The sequence below is a fragment of the Pseudochaenichthys georgianus genome, chromosome 4 (genome assembly GCF_902827115.2).
Source record: "Pseudochaenichthys georgianus chromosome 4, fPseGeo1.2, whole genome shotgun sequence".
NCBI classification, from domain to species: domain Eukaryota; kingdom Metazoa; phylum Chordata; class Actinopteri; order Perciformes; family Channichthyidae; genus Pseudochaenichthys; species Pseudochaenichthys georgianus.
In genome coordinates, this window is record NC_047506.1 from 24,147,229 (window position 1) to 24,168,311 (window position 21,083).

At 41.6% G+C, this 21,083-nt stretch overlaps 1 protein-coding gene across 3 annotated transcripts in view; it reads left to right on the top strand.

Annotated features, from left to right (window-relative positions):
- The window catches only part of syde2 (synapse defective 1, Rho GTPase, homolog 2 (C. elegans)), a 48,021-nt gene extending 34,509 nt beyond the window's left edge, over nucleotides 1–13,512 (top strand). For 2 of the 3 annotated variants that reach the window (XM_034080767.1, XM_034080764.1), the window contains exons 6-8: nucleotides 3,887–4,068; nucleotides 5,592–5,823; nucleotides 9,618–13,512. In XM_034080767.1, coding sequence (XP_033936658.1) covers nucleotides 3,887–4,068; nucleotides 5,592–5,823; nucleotides 9,618–10,333 — 1,130 coding nt within the window. In that variant the 3' untranslated portion in view covers nucleotides 10,334–13,512. Of the gene's footprint in view, nucleotides 1–3,886; nucleotides 4,069–5,591; nucleotides 5,824–8,305; nucleotides 8,360–9,617 lie in introns of all 3 variants that reach the window. The other variant, XM_034080766.1, reaches the window with a different exon arrangement.
- The last annotated feature ends 7,571 nt before the right edge of the window (nucleotides 13,513–21,083 follow it).

A 21,083-nucleotide genomic window follows, 5' to 3' on the forward strand; every position in this document is an offset into this window, starting at 1 on the left:
AGAGGACACCGGGGACATGTTGAATAGCAGGACACTTTATGAAGATTTAAGTGCATGTTTGCCTGAAGCCGTGATAAAGTCTGACCCTGCTGACTTATAGCTGTCATTGTGTTGGTTTACCTGAGAAGGGGGGGCTAACATGGTGTGCTTTTGAGTTGTTGTTTTTCTTTAGAGCCACAAATGCCTGCCTCAGGAATGCACAATATATATGCGTGTGTGCGCGTGTCAGGACGTTTTGATCTTCTAGTTCAGAGGAAGAAGTTCTTTAGATGCGTAACAAAGTTGCATTTTTGCTTATCTCTATTGACACATTTTTGTATGAATTACATAAACCGCCCAATACTAAAGTGCACATTTAGAAAACAAATTAAATTCATTATAAAAATCACAAAGAAATCATGAGGGAAGGAGTCACAACACTCGACAGCATGGTATTTAATTGTTCACCAGCATAGATTAGCGTACTAGCATGCTAACTATTGATAATAAGCACTACAAGCAAAGTACACACAATGGTTCGTGGGAATATCACTGATTTAGCAGGTAAAGTACATTTTCGACCAGATTGTGGTTCTGATTAAAAGTAATGGGTTAATTGAAGTTAATAGGATTCATATTCTAGATATCATAGATAAGAGTATGAAACATCATGGCAATCCATCCAGTAGAATTTCTATAGAAAGCATCTAAAGAGACTCCTGATAACCTGGGACTGATCGTGTAATCTTCGAAATCTGTTTCAAGATGAGAGTTATGATCTATTCTGACTGAGAATAAAAAGGTAGAAGTAGTGGGAACACTTTTTGACAGACATAAGTCACATCAGGTCCTATCATTTCAATAGTTTATACTTCTATTGATATGTTGTGCTATTGTGAATCGATGAAAGGTGGGATCAGTTCATGTAAAATTAGATTATTGTCCAGATTGTTGAGTTGACACTGAATGCCCCTGTGCAGATACTGAACCTATTTAAAATCTCCTACTGTATGTCCACAGCTATATCATTTAAATTAGGTGTAATACACAACAACACAGAAATTGAAGGTTTGTTTTTAAAATACTTGTCCATCCACTTTATTAGATTAATATATGATGTACATACAATGCCAGTTAGGAATAGACTGCAAAGCTTTAATCCTCAGACTTCCTTAAAGAGCCGAGCAGGGACTTACTGGGATTAAAAAAGTGAGCGTGTTAAATTGTGCCCTGCTTTTTCTTTACTGGGCCTAAAGGGATGTCAGCGGATTTACGATGGCTCTTATTGTACTTTGCTGTAAATAGAAGGCAAGAGGTAACCATCTCGAGTGTATGGGAAGGAATCCAGCGATGTAGAAGTGATAAAGTATTAGCTCCTATTTACAGCATCCTAATCCCTTTCACAAATTCAGGGGGATGTGTCACTACTGTGTTGATCTCTACAAACGGAATAGTGCTTGATGTGGATAAAGTTATCTTTTTAACTTCTTTAACAGGCAAATATAGTGTTATTATTTAAATTGTTACATCATAAAAATGTTCCTACAGCTTTCTGACATTGTGTTGTAAGTCAACGTTCTCATGATAGATGATAAGACATGTCGGCTATGCAGCATATACATATTATGCTAACAATGTGCTCATGGCTTTGGGGCACACAATATCCTATAAAACATGTTGTTGTGCTGATAGCAGAAGAACATCATCATCAACCAGGTCAACTTCACATCCCTCAAGCTGATATACAATCATTCCCTCTACCAGAGATCCACGTTTGCAGAGAGCCAGTAAGAATGGCTGAAAACCTGTAACAACCCACAGCACAAAACTGTAATCTCATAATATGCATGACTCTTGAATCTGAATATTCTATTTCACCAAAATAAGCAAAGCTGCATGAAGAGAATACTGTAATCCGCTATTCAGCAATGCAAATATTGCATGCAAATAGAATGAAAAAGCCATGAGTGAAAGTGTCAAATACACAAAACATGAGTAGAGCCATGGAATTTTACGACAAAACATGTTAGTACAAGTGCTCGGTGTACAAAAGCAGCAATCTCTGGTATCTCAGTGGAGCGTAAACCCCTTTGGGAAGAGTCGCCACGGTCCAAAGGTGCGGACTGCAAGGACAGGAAATCTGTTATTCCGGCGGCTTAAAGTGCATGGTTGAACCTAACAGCCGATAAGTTAAGTGACAGAAACACAAAGCTTTGCAGCACCAGCAGGCATAGCAGCAACATGTTCCTCACGAATCCCAATACGACATGATTGGGCTGCTGGCAGGTGTTCAAGCATCAGCAGCGTATGCAGCATTGCAGAACAAAAACACTTTGTGGGAATGCAGTGTGGGTGTATTGATATATATTTGAAACAAGTATTTCACATTTGTTGGAGCAGCACAACACAGGTTATTTACTTAAACTAGCTTACAGTCGTTACTCTATTGTAAATTGGCCAACTTAAAGTCTGTCAACCTTTTTTGTGAACAAATTCTGAAGTACTCTTTTATCGTTGCATTTGGACAACAACAGACAAGTAGCAATAAAGGGTAACACTTTACGGTAAGGGTACATGAATCATCATGAATTCATGCATGACTTAATGCATGAAAAAGCATGAATTAATTCATGTAGTACTCATGTAGTACTTCATGAACTATCAGTAATGTACAGGTATTAATGGTATCTCATGCATGACTTAATGCAGGAACAATACCTTAATGAATGCATCAACTAAGGTACCTCAATCATCATGACTTCTGAGTTATTAATGATGTTCATGTCTTCTTCATATAGCTCTGCAGTTAAAGTGTCAGGCCAAAAAAACGGACCAGTCACAGCAATTCCAAGTGTTGTAAATCATGAGTAACTAAGCATGACTTTGTCATTACTTCATCATGTTTGTGCCCCTTCAAATAAAGTGGTGACCCGGTCGGTCGGTCGGTCGGTCACAGCAGTGCATGTAGTCTGTTGAATTCAAAGTGTTGACTCCAACCCTGTTCAGTGTGTTGACCATTAATCATATGTTATTTATCAGTGTAAACGATGGAACAGGTCACCACTTTATTTGTCATGCATGAATTCATGATGATTCATGTACCCTTACCGTAAAGTGTTACCCAATAAAGTGCGTCCTTTGTTTCATCAAAAGTGGTTACTTGCAGGTAATGTTATCATTATAGTAACCTCACTTCTGGTCTTAAAAAATTATATTATACAGAGGTGCTTTTTTTGGCATTTGTGTGTCTTTTTGGAGCACAACCAATATTGCTGATTACACAGCCCCCAGCCGTGTCTGAAAAGTGATCCCGCTGCATGCAGAGAGAAAGGAGAGCACTCACCACAAAGAGCTGTCATACTGCCAAGAGCCTTTCTTATTCCCGTATTTATTCCCAACCCCCCCCCCCCTCCCTTTTTTTTCCTTTGATCAAAATACATGCCAGTGATATTTCGGGGGCTTAGTGCAGACAGACAGCATGGGTTTCATGTTTTCCCGTAGCTTTTGTCTGAACTACAGGAGGCTGAAGTCACAGGTGTGAATGGGCCATCACAGACCCCAGACCCCCCCTTCGACACTTTTTGGCTGCCGAGTCAGTCCCGACTCCAATCAGGCATCTCAGCAGACGCCACAGGATCACCTGCGAAAACAAAGGGACCTCATTCTGCAGCCAACAGAGTGCGCCAATCTCAGCTGTTTAAAAGACACGGGGAAATAAAAGCTTTTTATTTCTCAATGACAGCACTTCTTAAAGATATATTGTTAGGGATTTGTCAGGTAGTGAAGCTGTTCTCAGTAAAAGTGTGGGAAAACTGCTGTGCTGCAAAAAGCTTTCCACTGATTCCTTTAACACCCTTCACTTTCTTACAGTTTTCTCATGCTCTACTCTTCTCCTCCCTCTCTCCAGGAGTACTGAAGGATTACCTGCGAGAGCTGCCATACCCTCTGATCACCAAGCACCTGTATGAGGCAGTGATGGAAGCCATGGCAATGAGGCCTCTGCGGATAGGACCATCGGGCTGCGAGAATGACGCGGGCGACACAGAACATACCGTCAGCCTGCTGGAAAACCTGCCAGACGTGGAGAGGGTGAGGAACCGTAACATCCTGCTGCCTCTCACAGTCATCAGAGTGCTCGTGTCACTGAGGTGGTTTTGAAAGGGATAATTGTGGCTAGGGTTGCCAACTTCCAGAAATGGAGAAACGGGACACATGTCCTCCGCGCGCGATCGGTTTTCTGGCGGATTTAGTTACTTTTTTTTGTTACTTTATTTCGGGGTTAGGGTTATGTTATTTAATTATTTTGGGGGAGCCAGCCCCTAGGGTTCGAAAATGTTTTTGGGGGTCAAACCCCCCACAACCCTCAAAATACATAGAAAACTATGCATACCTATAACAATACAAACACAATGGTCTTACACCTGCATTAGGCTACTACATCACATTGTACATCAGCATGTTCAAATCGGAGAGGTGGGCACTAGGGACATCTGGGCACCTCGATGTACAATTGGCTATTTCGTCCAAAATGTTAAAAAATAAAATATTTGAAAAATGGTATTAAGTAATGCAAAGTATACATGATGTGAACATGCACGGTACATCATTATTAGACTTAATGTTATCCTTCAACCAACCATTTTCCCATCAATCAGCTGACTGACTCTCTCACACACACATACACACACGCCACACAAACAATGATGCCGCGCCCGTGGCCCACCGGAGAAAATCTCACACACACACACACACACACACACACACACACACACACACACGTGCGAGCATTGTGTCTGCCCTGTCAACTGAGCGGTCCTAGCGCCCTTCCCATACAGCACACAAACACACAGGCACGCAGCCAGACACACTGCATTGCGCGCAAACAGAAAATTATTTTTTACTTTTTACACGGGAGTCCGGGACAAACAAAGTCCCGTACGGGACACGCCCCTTTTGGCTCAAATACGGGGCGTCCCGGCTAATACGGGACGGTTGGCAACCCTAATTGTGGCATAGATAATGATGGGCCTAATGCTACATATCTCTGCTGTCTAACTTCTATTACGTAGGCTTTTACATCAGGGGATAATAGTGGTGGCATGCAGTCCACCAGTCAGCACCGGGGGTTATTTTCACTGTTCTTTAACTTTTTTAGGATAAATCATGAATGACCCAAAATGAAAACTAAAGGTTTTTTAGGCAGACATTAAAGTCAATGTTTTAGCTAACTATCCAATTATTGTACATTGGCGAACACACAACAGTACCATAAACTAGTTTTTTTAAGGATGACCAAGGATAAACTAAGTTACTGCTACTACTCTTTTCTCAGTTAAAACAATGATAAGTGTATTTGTGTGTGAGGTTTACAGTATGCAGTATGCTGCCATATCCACTTGACATCAGAGAACTCCATCTGTGAAAATGTGGGATTTAGAAATCTCAATATTCTTAATCTTGATATGGATCTTTTGGAATTTCTTGCCAGAATTATACTTTTTACTGTTAGCTTGAAAAGGTAGATTTTCTAGTCTATCTACTGATGACAGTTATGGTTCTGAAACAACTAATCTTATTAAAAACTGTTTGTGTTTGTTGTTTGTGTGCACCAGGTGACACTGCAGAAGCTTCTTGACCATCTTAAGTTGGTAGCGTCCTGCCAGGAAGTGAACAAGATGACGTGTCAGAACCTGGCGGTGTGTTTCGGCCCGGTGCTGCTCAGCCAGCGTCAGGAGGCGTCCTGCCACACCAACCGAGTGTTCATCGACTCCGAGGAGCTCGCCAGCGCGCTTCACTTCAAAAAACACATCGAAGTCCTGCATTACCTGCTGCAGCTCTGGCCTGGTGAGAGATGTTTTATGTTCTCTTTTAATTATCAGTGAATACATGCTGTGATTTTGCCAATATAAGTCCAGATGCATCAGGTATTTTGGGGGTGAAATACATTCTTAAAATCATATTGTCAGTAAGTCTCTATTTATATACCAGCCCTGCTGAAGGGTCTTATAAAATCAGTTCCAGCTCTTCGGTTCAGCTCTACAGAGGTCTGTAACAGGGCTGCTTTGATCCTTGTGGTTATCCACCAGTGGCACCCCCACAGCTGATGGCCACTGGCCACCAGCTGTCGGCTCTGCAGAGCGCTTCATCATGTCTTACTGAGCCAATCACAGCCGGGCCTCTAAGCCCCAGTGTAAACCAAACTTTTGAGGCGTGGCACCCCATCTTAAGATCAATCCCCAACCAAGGACAGGAGCCAGCAGCAGCTTCAGTCACACACAGGTCATCCGTCTGCCTGTCTTCTCTCTGTGAGATATTAAAGGGCAGCAGTGTTATTCAGGAGAGAGAATAATGAAACAGAGCCGCATATTGGTGAAAGCAACACATAAGATATTCCTTAACATTAGGCTTAGGCCTTTTTTAAATCTTGTGTTCACTGCGTCTCTCATCACTGTGTGTGACATTAAGTGGATGCTGTGGCGGAGTTGAAGTCGCAGCTACTGTGAATGATTAAACAAAACATTACAACATTGATAAGCATATACTATAAAATAGGTTGGAAAGATAAATAAAAACCGTGTGAAATTACTGACTTAGGACATCATCTTATTACTGTAGTATTTGGCGGAGTGTTACTCTGTTGGTCATTAAACATTTTTTAAACATTTAGGGATGAGACTATTTGAAAATCCATTTAATCCAATTTTAAATACGCAGGGTCATCAGTCCAAAACTAATCCCTCTTACTGAATCCTAAATGGAAGTAAGAGTTTTTTTTACAGAATGAAGTGGTAAAGTCAGTCTCATTGTGTCAGCGTTTCTCGAGGACATTTTTCCGAGATTCACATGCATGTTATGTTTCAAAAGAAATAGTTTCAAAGTGTTTGTTACATCATGTTGAACAGACACAAGTTAATTAAAATCCTCAGAGCTCTCTCCAGTAACCTGCAGCTTTCACCAGATCTGCTGATTGATGTCTGAAAAAGGACTGACTCTGTGTCTGGTCTGGCCTCTACATTTAAATACATCGTCAGACTCCCACATTGAACCGATTCGCTGTGTGAACTGCAAAAGCCAAGCACCCTATTTTACATCAACTTGGAAAGAACCACACAGAGAGGGAAAAAGCAGCTGAATAAGTCAACATTTGTGAATCCCTTAATTGCAGGTAGCTTGGGGAAGTACAAGTTGAACTTCAAAAAATAAACACAGACCATCTTCTTTAGAGGATAGAACAAATACGCAGACAATAAGGGAAGGAAAATGGGGTCAAGTTGTCTCAAGATAATAGTCTTAATCTTCAGTAAAAGCCTGCACTTGTCCTGCCCTCCTGTCTGCAGCTGATGTCACCCAGCGAGTGTCTATAATGACCTCTAACAACCTTGAAAACCCTTCAGTCCAGGTTCAAGCCTTTGTTTAGGCCCTAAGTGTACATTTCCAACTCTCCCCGGCTCAGAGCGTATGACGCCTGGACTATAATTAAAGACATTCCAGGCTTAACCTTAGCCCTAAGCCCCTAAGACTTCACCCTAACATTTCACAATCATTATGGGATATTTCCAGCCGCCTCTTCACGCCTCTCACACATAAACCAGAGCCTCCTAGGCATTGTTGCTCAGGACTCAAGTGTGTATGTCTTTAGGCGAGGGCAACTGACACCAGTGACTCTATTTACAGGTAGTGTGAGAGAGCATGAGCTGAAGAGGCTGAGGGGGTGTTGCGTGGTCATTGTGAATTCCAGTTGTATGTGTTGTGAGCACATGGTTTTACAGACAAAAGCCTGTGACCTAAGAATGTCATTGTCATAACTACACTGTAGCTATGTACATATGACAATAAAAGCCTTGAATCTTGAAAAAAAAGAGGAGAATGTCGGTTTGTGTGTGAGAGAAATTCAGCACACAAAGCACCTTCTGCCTATTTGAGCAGTAGCATTTTCCGTCTGCTTCCTGCCTTAATTTTCTCTGCTGACAGCTAATAGCTTTAATCCTGTCATCAGTGAATCATGTCTGAAATTAAATAACACCTTGTCTCCTAAAGGAGGATAATTTCTGTTTGTTTTAGGTGATAATTGCTTTAGCCTCAAGAGAGCTGCAAGGCAGGCAACCGATGCACTTAAATACTGCATCAGCATCTGCCACTCCTGATGAATGAAAGAGCCACCATGGTTCATAAGAAGTCATCAGTTTTTGTAAAGATAATATTTTAAAACTCTTTCACACCCATCCAGACAAAAAAACATTCCGTTTTGTTTAAATTGGACCTCTTGTACCTGACTTATAGCCATAACTTTTAACACTATTTTGCTTTTTGTTCCTTTCCAATCCAGTAAGAGAGAGCTAGCGGTTTCAACAAGTGTAGGTACACAGAGATAAACAGACAGGTAACCGGGCTGTGCTGGTTGTGTTGAGTGCTCGCTCTTCCCTTTCATGGCACAGTCAGATGATGTCCAAACAGGGTTTCAGTTTAGTTAACTTTTTAAGTTTGATTTAGTCAACAGTTAGTACAGAAGGATGGCATCAGAGACACAGAGTGTGGTGGTGTGACTTCAGCATGTGTTTGTCTGAATTTCAGCACAGCATGGCATGCTTTGATTATTTTGGCCGGGTGTGTGTCAGGGCTTCCATAACTCCAGATGAATTTATTGCTGGATTATGCAGATGTCTTTGTTTACCCAAAACAAGTTTATTCAGACGAATCTGGGGTTGTGCTACAGAAAGGCTTGTGTTTCACAGCATGTTTTTAAATGTCAGTTTCACCATGAAGTTTCCAAAGGGCGACTTGTAACGCTTACGGCCCGTCCACACAGCGGCGTGCGCTGACGCTTGCCGGCGGGCGTGTCTGAAACTCGACCAACAACCAATCACATGAATCTCCCGCCCCTGACACACAAGCAGCGGTTTGATTGGCTAGAGCTTGTACTGGCATATGATTCGATTGGCTGACACTTCTGCCGAGGCGTCGCTTCCCACGATGCATTTCAGCTAAAAGTGACGTCACCCCATTCAAAGTGAATGGGGAAGCGTCAACGCACGCCGCTGTGTGGACGGGCCGTTAAAGAATCGGTTCACACAAATTAGAAAGCAATAATATGTTTTTTTATTTACTCCCTTGTGATACATTGCCATGCAGATAATTGGTGCCAGTGTTTTGAGATTTTGTTTTGTTTGTGGAACTCAAAGCATAGATTAAAAATATGACTCTAAACTAAAATGATATAGCCGCAGTCCATAAACAACATTCATGATATTCAACACTTTGAAAAGTTTTCACTGAAACTACTTTTTACCAAATGAAAAGTCACACAAAGGTCAGAAGGAAGTTGGCAAGTAAAAATGTCTGCATGGCTACATATCACGAGGGGGGGTTTATAAAGAAAATCCCTTTTTTAAATGATTGTGTCATTTTAGGAAATATTCTAAGGCTTGTAAAATCCACCCAAAATCACCTTTAGCTGTCTTCATTTCCTGTCTTAGTTAAGCTAACAATCTGCTTACTGTAGCAACATATTTGTGTGTCCATTTCGGAATGGAATACTCCCATTTAACCGAAGTTAATGTCAAACCATTTTTATTAATGATATTAGTTAAAATGATGTCTGATTAACTGTCTGTGGTCTCTCTTCCTGTCTGCCCCTCCAGTTGTGGACCCAACTGGCCGATCTTCCTCTCAGCCCCCTGCAGCCTCTGTGGTTCTGACCTCATCCGACCTGCTGTCAGCGCCTCCCATCAGGCGGAGAAAAGAGCGTCCCCAGGTCCTGAATCTCTCTGAAGCGGAGATGGCGGGCGTTCTGCGGCCCAAACCGGGGCGCCTGGACAGCCCTAGCAACCGCTACGCCGGCGACTGGAGCCGCTGTGGCGAGAGCTACTTCCCCTGTGAAACTCTGCTGCCTCCCAACAGAGAAGAGTCGGACTATGATGACGTGCCCTCAGAGGATACAGAGGCAGCTGAGGAGGAGCAGGAGAATCCTGAAGAAGACCCAGAGGAAGATAAAGAGCAGATGGTTACCTGCCCTGAGTCTGATTCTGCAGAGCAGGAGCAACCTCAGAGAGAACAAGAGGTGAAGGAGGACAGGGAAAATGAGAAAGAGGAGGAGGAGACGCAAGAAGAGAGTGACAGTTCAGGCAATGTGCAAACTTTAGAGGACAATGAGGAGGAGGAGGAGAGGGTGTGCAACCACATCCTTCCCCCTCTCCTGCCCAAAGAGCACACCTATCAGGCCTACATGAAGATCCAGGACATCAGCCCTGTGCTGAGCAACAGAGTCAACCTGAAGGACCTGCAGGAGAGCATCGACACTCTGATAGGAAACCTGGAGAGAGAGCTCAACAAGAACAAGCTCAATGTCGGGTACTGACTCCTACTCCAGACACACACTCATAAAGCCTGACAAGGTTTGGAGAAGACCTTCTCTACCGATCAAGTTGCTTCAGGATACAGACACAGGGTTTCTATGAGAGGATGGCATGGTGCTGCTGTAAAAACAATCAAGGATGAGAGGAGAAGAGTTGCAACGGGGCACTTCTGGCGTTTGTACCTTACCCATAGACATTCCGTAATATTTTTATTTTACTTTTTTGTCGACTGTCTTACTTTATGTTGTTGTTTTGTTTCAGTCCGGTTTTGTGTTCCATGTTATTATTGTTGCTTCTCTTCTTATTAGAAGAACCCATTGACCCCTCAGGGGTTTAAAAGGTGCCTTAATTGTGTGAAGGTGGTACATCTAGAGGAGAATCCACCCTGAAATAAAATGCATCCCCTCTTGTGATCGTGATACAGCGTTGACAACCAACAGGATAACCTCTATGATGTTATGAGAAGTTGTGTTTTAGATTGAAACAGGCTGCGGTATATTCTGTTTTAAGCTGGTACATATTTATCCTAGGTACTATGGGGCTCTACTCATGCTCGCTTAGAAGCCAATGCCAACATTTGTTAAAATGAAGTTACTGGTAGACAAATGTATTCACTTGTACGATAACATGCCAGTGATTCCCTCCAAAATAACGGGGTTCTGACGCAGTATTTGGACACTGGATAATTCAATATTTATGCAGTTGTTGGAAAAACTAATGGGATGAATTAGGCATTCCTATTAAGAATTTGTTTCCAACTAAGTTATTTAATTAGGTACTTATAGATATTGTGCCAAGAAAACAAAACCATGCCGTCTTACACTTTTGGCCGTGGCAAAAATACATTCTGATGTTTTACTGACCCTTAATGGTCTCTAGTGCAGAATGGGAAAACTCTTGAATGTCTAGCTCATGCCGTCTGTTTTCCAACATGTAAACACAGTGTTTAGTAGAGTCTACCGAGATCATACAAGGAAGGTGTGATCATTCTGTTTAAGGGTGGATTTTACTTTTTAAGGCAGCAGAGAGCTTTTTTATTGAGATATGAAACCCTAAATGTTGTTCAACAATAATGCACTTAAGAGGCAGGCAGTAGTGTGAATTGTCATTAAAGTTCAAGCAGTAAATAATATATGGACTGTGGACTGAGTTGACAGAGAAACAGCCGCCATTGACACCTCTTAAAGATACATTTGAAAGAATGTGGCTTGAAATGTATTTACGTTCTGCATTGTGTGAGATGTTCAGACAACATCACACATACATACATCAGTCAGAATTGAAAACAAGACATTGTCAATAGCTCTCTAATCACTGTTCACAGGAAGCTGTACAGACCATAGATATTGGAACTAAAGCCTGTAACTAAAAACGGAAAAGGTGTTTCATGTGGCATCAAATTCATTTCAGACTCAAGAGAATAGTTTAACAATTTGGACAATTTGCGTGAGTTAGATGATCATTTTAATACCACCCATGTGTATGCCAAGTATTGAACTGGAGCTAGAAGTTCCTTAGCTAAGCTTAGCTTATTTTAGATTAGCGTAAAGACTGGAGGCAGGGGGAAATGGCTAGTCAGGCTTTATCTAAAGTTAAAAGAGCAAACAAGTGACCAGAACCCCTTCAATGTAATTTAAACAGAACATATTTATTTGATTTGTGTGTTGCACATAGTCTTTATGCTATGCTAAGATTAGCTAATCAATCTACAGCAAATAGGCACATTTTCTCAAGATGTTAAACTTTTCCTTTAATTCAACATACCAGTCTTCTTTCTGCTTCTCCCAGCTTTTATTGGCAAAACCGTGAAATAGACACAGCTGAAATGTGAAGCACAATTTCCAGAACTGCAGTGGAAACTGTTAGCGGAGGTTCAGACGACTAAGCTAGCTGCCTCAATCGACAAAGGACGTTTTCAGCAATCCAGGGATTCAGAATGATCAGTATTTAACCTATATGTATATAATTATATAAATGTATTCGGAGTATATTATTTTTACAGCTTCTATTTCAATGGTGTATTTAAATACTTCTGATGACCTCGTAGTGTTGTAGCAATAGTTGCTTTTCCTCCCTTCAAGCTACCTGTACACATCTTAATGTGCTGGACTAATGGTACAACTTTAGCTGTACAAAATATGGTAACTTGTGCTTTTGCAGAAAAAGTGATATTTTTATTGTATTGTGTATATATTTGACATTGTTTTGTGTGTCTGGTGGACTAAGCTGTGTTCCTGATTATTGGTGTTTTTTTTTTAAGGTACTGAACGTTGCATGGTCAAAAGCTTTACTGACGAGGCTCTTTCTCATCTGCCTTTGTATTTGATATTTATGTGTAAAAATACTTATTTTGTAATGTACGCTCATTTGTTCATCACCCAGGTCCTCCAATAGACAGATGACTGCACTGGTCAAGCTTTTCTCCAGAGGACTTAAAGACAGACTGATTTGGTTTCAAACACTTCCAAATTGTATGATTTATAATTATGAAAGGCCATGTATTTCCATTTATGTATATCGCTGAGTGTTTCCTTTAACACTTGTTTAAAGGAAAGAAACATTAGATAGGGCTTAGAGAAGGACAATTTATGCAAGGTTTCCCTTTTTATTTTCACTGTTCCACTCTGCTAACAGTCCAGCTGCTTCATGATAGTGAAGCTGTGGATGCTGCTGTCAGTCTGAGCGGTCGGTGAAAGTGAGTTTCAGCAGGGTTCCTTTCCAACCATCTGTCTGTCTAGGCAACACAACAAAACAGGGCCTGATTTACATTATAGAATACAACATGGAGAACATCACCTAGACTTACAATTATTCAGATGCTGACGATGATTTAGTATTGCTGACACTTTAAAGATCCATTATGTTTTTATGAATAATCATTCTCAATGATGCTCTAAGACATACACTCACACAGTTTCTCCTTAGCTGTGGCTTCACATTAGGTACTCTTCCTGTCTGTCTTCGCATCTTCCAAATGTCTTTCCCCTCTTTTAGAGAATATTTCAGCAAGCACCTGCATCATTTCAATTTTGTGTTACACTTTAGAGGGTTTCTGTCTAGTCATCTTTGTCCTTTGGAGAGAAGATTTCACATAAAAAGCATCACTAAACAAAACAGAAAAGTACTTTGTATTGATCCTGAGAAATGTATGGTCATAATAAAGTATATTATTTTACATTCACATGTGAAATGTTGGTCTTTTTTGTCACGGATACAAATTCCATCATTTGATTAAGATGTTATTTTCCAAAAAAGAAATAAAGCATTAATCTCAAAGACATTTCCTTTTTATTTAATTCATTAATAGTACATTTTCCACAAAACCGCAAGAATTATGTCACAATATCACCTTGAATTAACAGATTTAAAGGTCATTCAAACTAATCTTTCACCGATCTGATTGTTCTGCTGTCGAAACAAAGAAAATACTTTATGTGCAAATATGTACTAAAATATCATGATTTGCAGTCAGAAATGTATATTTGTATAGAACAGTTGATATTTTCTCACCCCTACACACAACTGACAAGCCTGGAATTCATTCTTTAAAAAACTATTATGACAGTATTTAAAAAAAAAAATTAAAAAACCCTGGTATTCTGCATGTGGCCTAGAAATCATAACACTTTAGTTGAAATGACTTGACACTGCAGCCGCATTTACCCAAACTATTATAAACATTGTCTTTGTTTTATTGGGGAAAATCTGACCTTAACTTCAGGAAACCGGACTCTGTGTTATTTTGTGTTTTTTTCATCTCCTTGCTGTGGGAGCATTGTAACCCAGCCTCAGTGGAGAACAGATAAATAAGTCGGGGAATTGCCCTTGTTGGCTTGTGGGAATCTCCCAGAACGACTTCCAGCTTCAGGGACATTCCCAGGATGCAGCTGCATTTAGCTGTCCAGTAAAAATCCAAGGCTGCACTTTCACTGTGGCTCCAAAAATAAAATATAAACATTACCAGGAGCTCTTGTGAGATATATGCAATTATACAACTGTGTATTTGTAAAGCGCTTTGAGCATCTGGAAAAGCGCTATAATAAATGTAAGGAATTATTATTATTATTAACTTAGAACTAGTGTTCCACCGGTTCACTCCAAAGCAGTGTGCTGAAACAGTTAAATATTATTTTAAGTATGTTTCCAAAATTTGATCTAAAATCAGGACCATGAACACTGCGCCCAGGAGACTCCACTTCAAGTGATTCATATCTCTGGCAGCTAGCATTAAGAAGTCTTAAGCAGCCGCGGGCCTTTCATCACTTAATGGTTTTAAGTCTTGTTTGATGTAACTACTGTAGGTTCATATCATGTTTTTATGGCTCCTTTCAACAGGTATGAGAAGCTCTAGGGTACAGAATGTACGCCTACCTTCCTGCACCCTCAAGCCCTGTTTTATATCCCAACTGAAGTAAAGAAAAAACTGCCTGATAAACACTCAGACTGGAATGTTGGGAGATGGAGCCAAATATTGAAGTGACAGTTAAAAAATGTATGTAATTATAAACACAGGTAATTATGTCTCTGTCAGTGAAAAGTTGTTTTTGCTCTTTTTTCATGATGAAAGAGGATTCAATCAACCTGCAATATATTGTTTCAACATTTTAATCTTTTAATATCTCCACTCAGTGTCAGGTGTCCATTTTAAAGGTTCTTCCTCCATGTTTGACTTTCAAAGGAGTTATCTCAGTCCTAATAAAGCAAGAGTGAAATCCCATATGAAGACAGAGGCAGACATAATATCAACAGGGCCTGTTTAGATAGTCAGGGTCGCCACTTGATATTAAGCCGTCTATCTGGAGTATACTGAACTCAGTGAACTGAACTAAACTTTGGTTCATTTCTAATTTGGGAGTGTCGGGAGATATGGGTTTCTTCTGGTAAACATCCTTGACAGCCATCTGCATGTGAAACAAGACCTTTTCTCCCCTTCTTCGCCTGTGGGGTTCACTACGAGGCAAGCTTAAAGGAGCCAGGGTTTCTTTGATTTAGCTGACAAAACCCAAACCTGTAGTCCAGATACCACATACTACAAAAGTGGTTTTCACCTGTCTGTTGTTTTCATAAAAGGAGGCTTTTGGTGTTTTACAAGTTTAAAAGAGAGCCACCTTAAACACTGGCTTTGGTCTCAACATAACTTCCTAACCAATTAATCTGGCTTCGTAGTACACTGCTATACTCCCTAAATCTCTACTGACCTTTGAGACAGCATCATGGCTGCGAGTCAACGAGTCAACCACAAAAACACACCGCCTATGTTTCCGACTTCTGTTTCGGTACCGTGTTACCTGTGACTCTAAAAACGAAAGGTTGGAGCAATTGCACCTTCGAGTACCTTACCCAAGGAGTGACGAGACATAAAGGAGACATTTCAAATCGTCCATGTGACATTCAAGTGAAGCAGTTGGTGACATCAAACTAAAACGATGTATAAAGATTCATTTTGTTAAAACTATTAAGGCAAACAACGGCAGGAATCACATCCTAAGGAAACAAGGGTCACCTGTGCATACAGTACGTACGTTGAGCTGTGGATAAGCCTTACTGTTTCCAATGAACTTTCAATAACAAGATGTGTTTTCTGTCTTAGCTCCAGCTTTTACCTAGAAATAGTATCAAGTATGTGTAATGTCTCAAAATAATACATATCAATTTAAAATGCATGTGTGTGTATAAGCATAAACCTGTATTGTCATTGTGTTAATTCTGATACACTTGAAGACCTTTTGACCTCCATTAGTTAACTAGGCAATTGAAAACACCTGCTTCCACTCATCAGCTTCCTCCTCACACGCACATGTTGTGCACTCTCCTCTTCTGATTCAATACTGGCTTCACGCACATAACAAGGATTACCACGGTATACATGTCATTAGGTACCAATTACAACCACATTCAAGCCTTTTGCATGTCTTTCATTGGACGTGTTCTAAGAGGCTCAGCTCGGTAAATGTTCTGCAGTGCATACTCCCCATTCACTCCTTATAAACATGCATGGTGAGCTAAGCCTGGGTAATTGCTGGGAAACTTTACGCTGTGACCCTGGGCTGGGCACACATTCCATAGATGCAGTGTCCTTCAATGGGAGGGCTATTAAACACATTTTACCAAGGTCCCAGCTTTCCTGATGTGTTTTTTTGGGGGTCTTTTGTTCCACTACAGTCCAGCCCCTGTACTTGGCAGCTCATCTGAGGGCCTCGGGGTAGATATCTTGACGCACCGCTGACAGATCCGCCTGTTCTGGACCGCGGTGATGATGAGAGAGCAGACCGGAGGAAAGGGGGGGGGGGGGATGAGGAGAGAGTGAGAGGTGGAAGTGAAGAATGGAGGGAAGGAGAACACAGAGGAGCGGTGCTTCAGATCCTGCAGGGCCGGGCCTCACACACCGTAGACCCTCCCCTCTGCCCTCCCTGCCTCATCCCTCCTCCACCTCCATTGCTCTGTCACTCAGGACTAGACTATTTCATTTTAATAAGGCTAATCCCTCCTAGAAGTAAGCTGCTCATCACCTCTCCCCCTCCTGCTCCTCCAGTCGAGAGCAATCTCCTTTCACCGCAAGGACAGGATGAGGGTGAGGGTTTGCTCCGCTTGATAGGAGAGAAAAATGTGAAAGGTGAGACTGAAAAGAGGCCTTGACAGCAGTTGTGGTCGGTCTCAATGAGAAGATTTGGGCCTCCGTGGTTTTATAAACTTGCAGGTGGCGTACCTTTTGTAGCGATTCACCCTTCAACCAGCCAATAACATCATGCTGAAATGAGGCACGGTGATAACTTTGTTCCCCGCAGAGGAAGTGGAGTGACACTGTGGGTATTTTAGTGTATGCTATCGCCTGCCTTCTGTCAGCAGAGCACTCTCCAGCTGTCAGCAGTAAAACTTAGTTTGCCTGCTGCTCGAGAAGTCTCCTTGATGCTGAGTACTAGCGACGATATCCACGTTTTATGAAGAAATAGTTCCATCTTTCAAGTAAATATGGTTATTTTCATAGTTTGTAGTTAAATTAATTCGTATAAGACCTACATTTAAATAAAAAGATTGATACCACTATCATGTATATTATAACTGGCAGATGGTTAACTAATCATAAAGACTGGAAAAGGGTTAACAGCATACCCAAAGCTGGCAACATTCACTTATTCACACTTCTAAACCTAATTTACAACTTGTTATGTAAACTATACATAATCTGAAGTGTCCAAACGACACAGGGATTATGTGCCCGACTATTTCTGACTCGGTTTCCCTATTTCCAGTCTTAGAGCCGAGCTAAGCTAAGCTAACTGGCTGCTGGTGGTGGCCTCATTGCCGACAAACAGATAGCCTACAGTGTGTTGATGATTTTCTAATTAAATAGCAAATAGGTCCACAAATGTGGAACTATTTGTTCTAGAAAGAAATCCAACAAGAAATTGATAAGTTATAGCAATTCATACTGAGCATTTATGTGTGAACCTCCTACAGACAAATTAACTTCATGAAAGCAATGTTAAGTACATTTGTTGCTTTGATTAACAGTACTGTACCTTTCATTTTGTGTCTGTTTTGCTGTTCTCTTCACAGATGAAAGTATTTTAAAAAATACATTTGAAAGTTTCCATAGAAGCCTAAAGGGTTTTGTGTATGTTGACATAAAGACTGATAGTTCAGATGACAGATCATAGGCTACTCTGAAGATTCTGCATCCTGGTCTGGGTTTATGCCCAGATACTAAATGATACACTTTCCAATGTGCACCTTAATCTGAAATCCTCTGGTAAAAATGTTATTAATAATTCCTCACTGAAGGGCTTTCTTTTGATGTGGATCAGGTGGCGGAGCATCAGTCAGTTATGCTGGCTGGCACAGCTTGAGTGAGAATCCCCTGCCTGTGAGGAAGTCCTTCCTCAATAATAACAGACTCTATTTGTGTACTAGGGCTTAAGAAGTACTTTACAAAAGAACAGCACTTCAAAAGAATGCCTTTCTAAATTGTAGTCAAAGACAGGAAGAGACGTTGCTACAGTATGGTAAGCATCAGAGTCAATTTCCTTACCTTGGAAATACTACAAGACAAAATAATCTTGACTCAAGGTTTACTCATTATCTTATTATGTGGCAGTCAACTGTAGATGCAGCATTTGTAAAGCACCAAGCTCTTTAGAGACTCCTTATTTTACAGTCTGACGAAATAATGTTAAGCAAATGTCTGCTTGCTGGATTGTTTTCCTGAGCTCCTTACCACATCGCAATGTTATATAATTTCTCAGAAAACAAATAGTCACTGTGAGGTAATGTTCATTACTCAAAAGAAAAAAATAGTAAGTCGACTTTGAGTCAAGTCTATTTTTCTGAAACTGTACTTTAACATGTTCTATTCTTGACTGCACACTGGACATACTCATGTCAACACTCTCTTTCTCTCTTTCTCACACACACACACACACACACACACACACACACACACACACACACACACACACACACACACACACACACACACACACACACACACACACACACACACACACACACACACACACACACACACACACACACACACACACACACACACACACACACAAATAGTAAGTCGACTTTGAGTCAAGTCTATTTTTCTGAAACTGTACTTTAACATGTTCTATTCTTGACTGCACACTGGACATACTCATGGCAACACTCTCTCTTTCACACACACACACACACACACACACACACACACACACACACACACACACACACACACACACACACACACACACACACACACACACACACACACACACACACACACACACACACACACACACACACACACACACACACACACACACACACACACTTGTGTAAATTGGTTCGGGGCTGGTAGAAATGACAAGAATTCAAACTGTTGAGAGCTTTGAAATTAGAAAATGAAAAGGAGTCAAGAGGGGACATTCCACAGCAGTGCCCTGGTCACCTGATCGCTTATGAGGTCAAGGGTCAACTAATGAAACCTACCCACAGCCTTTAAAAAAAAAAACCGGCGTTTACGGTTTACAGCGATCAAAACATATCCTGACAAGTTAACTGGGGATAATTTTAGCAACTCAGCAGCTGCTTTGAGTTTAAAGAGATGCTGAGGGAAGGCTTTTTGAGGCTAACTCGATGCATATGTGTTGTTCTGACGGAGACGACAACAATTAGAAACATATCTAAACAATATTTTTCTCAGAGGAAACCACCTGTTCCTTCTCCAGCATGACATTGTGTGTTTCTGTCTAAATCTGTGATCCAACTTGGTTGACTGTGTGTGAAATGTGCAGGGTGCCCCCATGTTGGGGGATTTAGGCAGCAGACCCTCACCCCACCTAACACCCACCCCAGCAGGAGCGGCTAAGAGGCCAACCAGAACAATGCCAAGGCAATGGCTTAATTCGCCAGGCCAGATGTACAGCCCCTCCTGCCCAGCACCTGCTCACATTGTTTCCCAGGATCTGGCTTGAAAACTTTAAAGACTTGGTGATACAAATTGGACTGCAGGCTATAGACACCCCCCTTAGTTAAGGATTTATTTTCATCTTTTTATGTTTGGGAAATCTCTTAGATTTATAGATAAAGAAATCAACTGAGGAACATCTGACATCATGAATACCCTTAATGCCAGGGGGTGGGGGTTCACTGGGTGTATTGCTGTCGTGTTTCCCATTGTCCAAAACATTAAAGAAGTGTGAGTGGAGCTTAACCCTGCAAAGCTCTCTGCATTTATCTGTGGAGTCCCAATTGCCACGGGTGTTTATGTTGCATGCAAGCTTACTCAATTGCACAACATTCTTTGCATCAGCCAGTACAATAATGACTAACCAGCGAGGGTGAGGACACTCCCTGCGTGTGTTGGTTTGCAGAAGGCACATTCCTGAGTGGGCCTGGGAGAAAGTGAGAGGCTCCGGAGAGGAGAGAGCGACTGCAAAACAGAATTCCCAGAGTGGGTTGAGGAGGGGACGACTGGAGAGCAGAGGCCCCTTTTGTCACCCGGGCCTTATGTTGGTGCCTCAGAGGCCATATGGACGCCTGCCACTGTGCACCTTAACATCAGCCCATTCGTCCCCATCCTCCAACCCCTCTGCTCCGTGACAGGACCGTCCTCGTGGATGGGTCATGGCCAGATTGAAGTCGACCCCAGCTCACTTCTCTTGAGGGGAATCAGCTCTGTTTTTGTCTTCTTCTTTGTCTTCTCTCTCGCCCATCATTCAACGATTTAAATTGCTGTTGTTTATCGCAATCCTCTCTCTTTCCTTCGGAGGCATCTCGGACACTGTGAAAACCAGGCAATAGACAGCTGCCCAATATTATGCACGGACCCCCCTCTCTGTGTCCCTCCAGTCTCCTTTCTGGCAGGACACCGACTGCCAGTAGCACCTATAGGTTTGGTGAGCTGCTCTTGACCTGAGGTGGACTCAGATGAAGGAGTGGAACTAATAGAGTACAGCGGGCTGGAGAGGTAGTTGTTGCGACACACAGCAGTGAAACAGCGTCCTCAGAAGTGTTGGAAACTAATTACTAAAGAGAAAATAATGAAATGTTTTGGTGAGAACTGAAATGAATGACACCACCGTGTTTCCAGATGCTGAGCTAATGTTATTTGAACAGCAATCCACTGCAAATGTTATGGCCACTCGTTCAGATGCAGCACCCTGTAATGTCAGAACGGCCAAGCCTAACAAGGCTGTGACCAGTGTTTAGATGATGACGAGGGCAACAACACAATCTATCATATTTTCAAGTTGTTATGCTGAACAT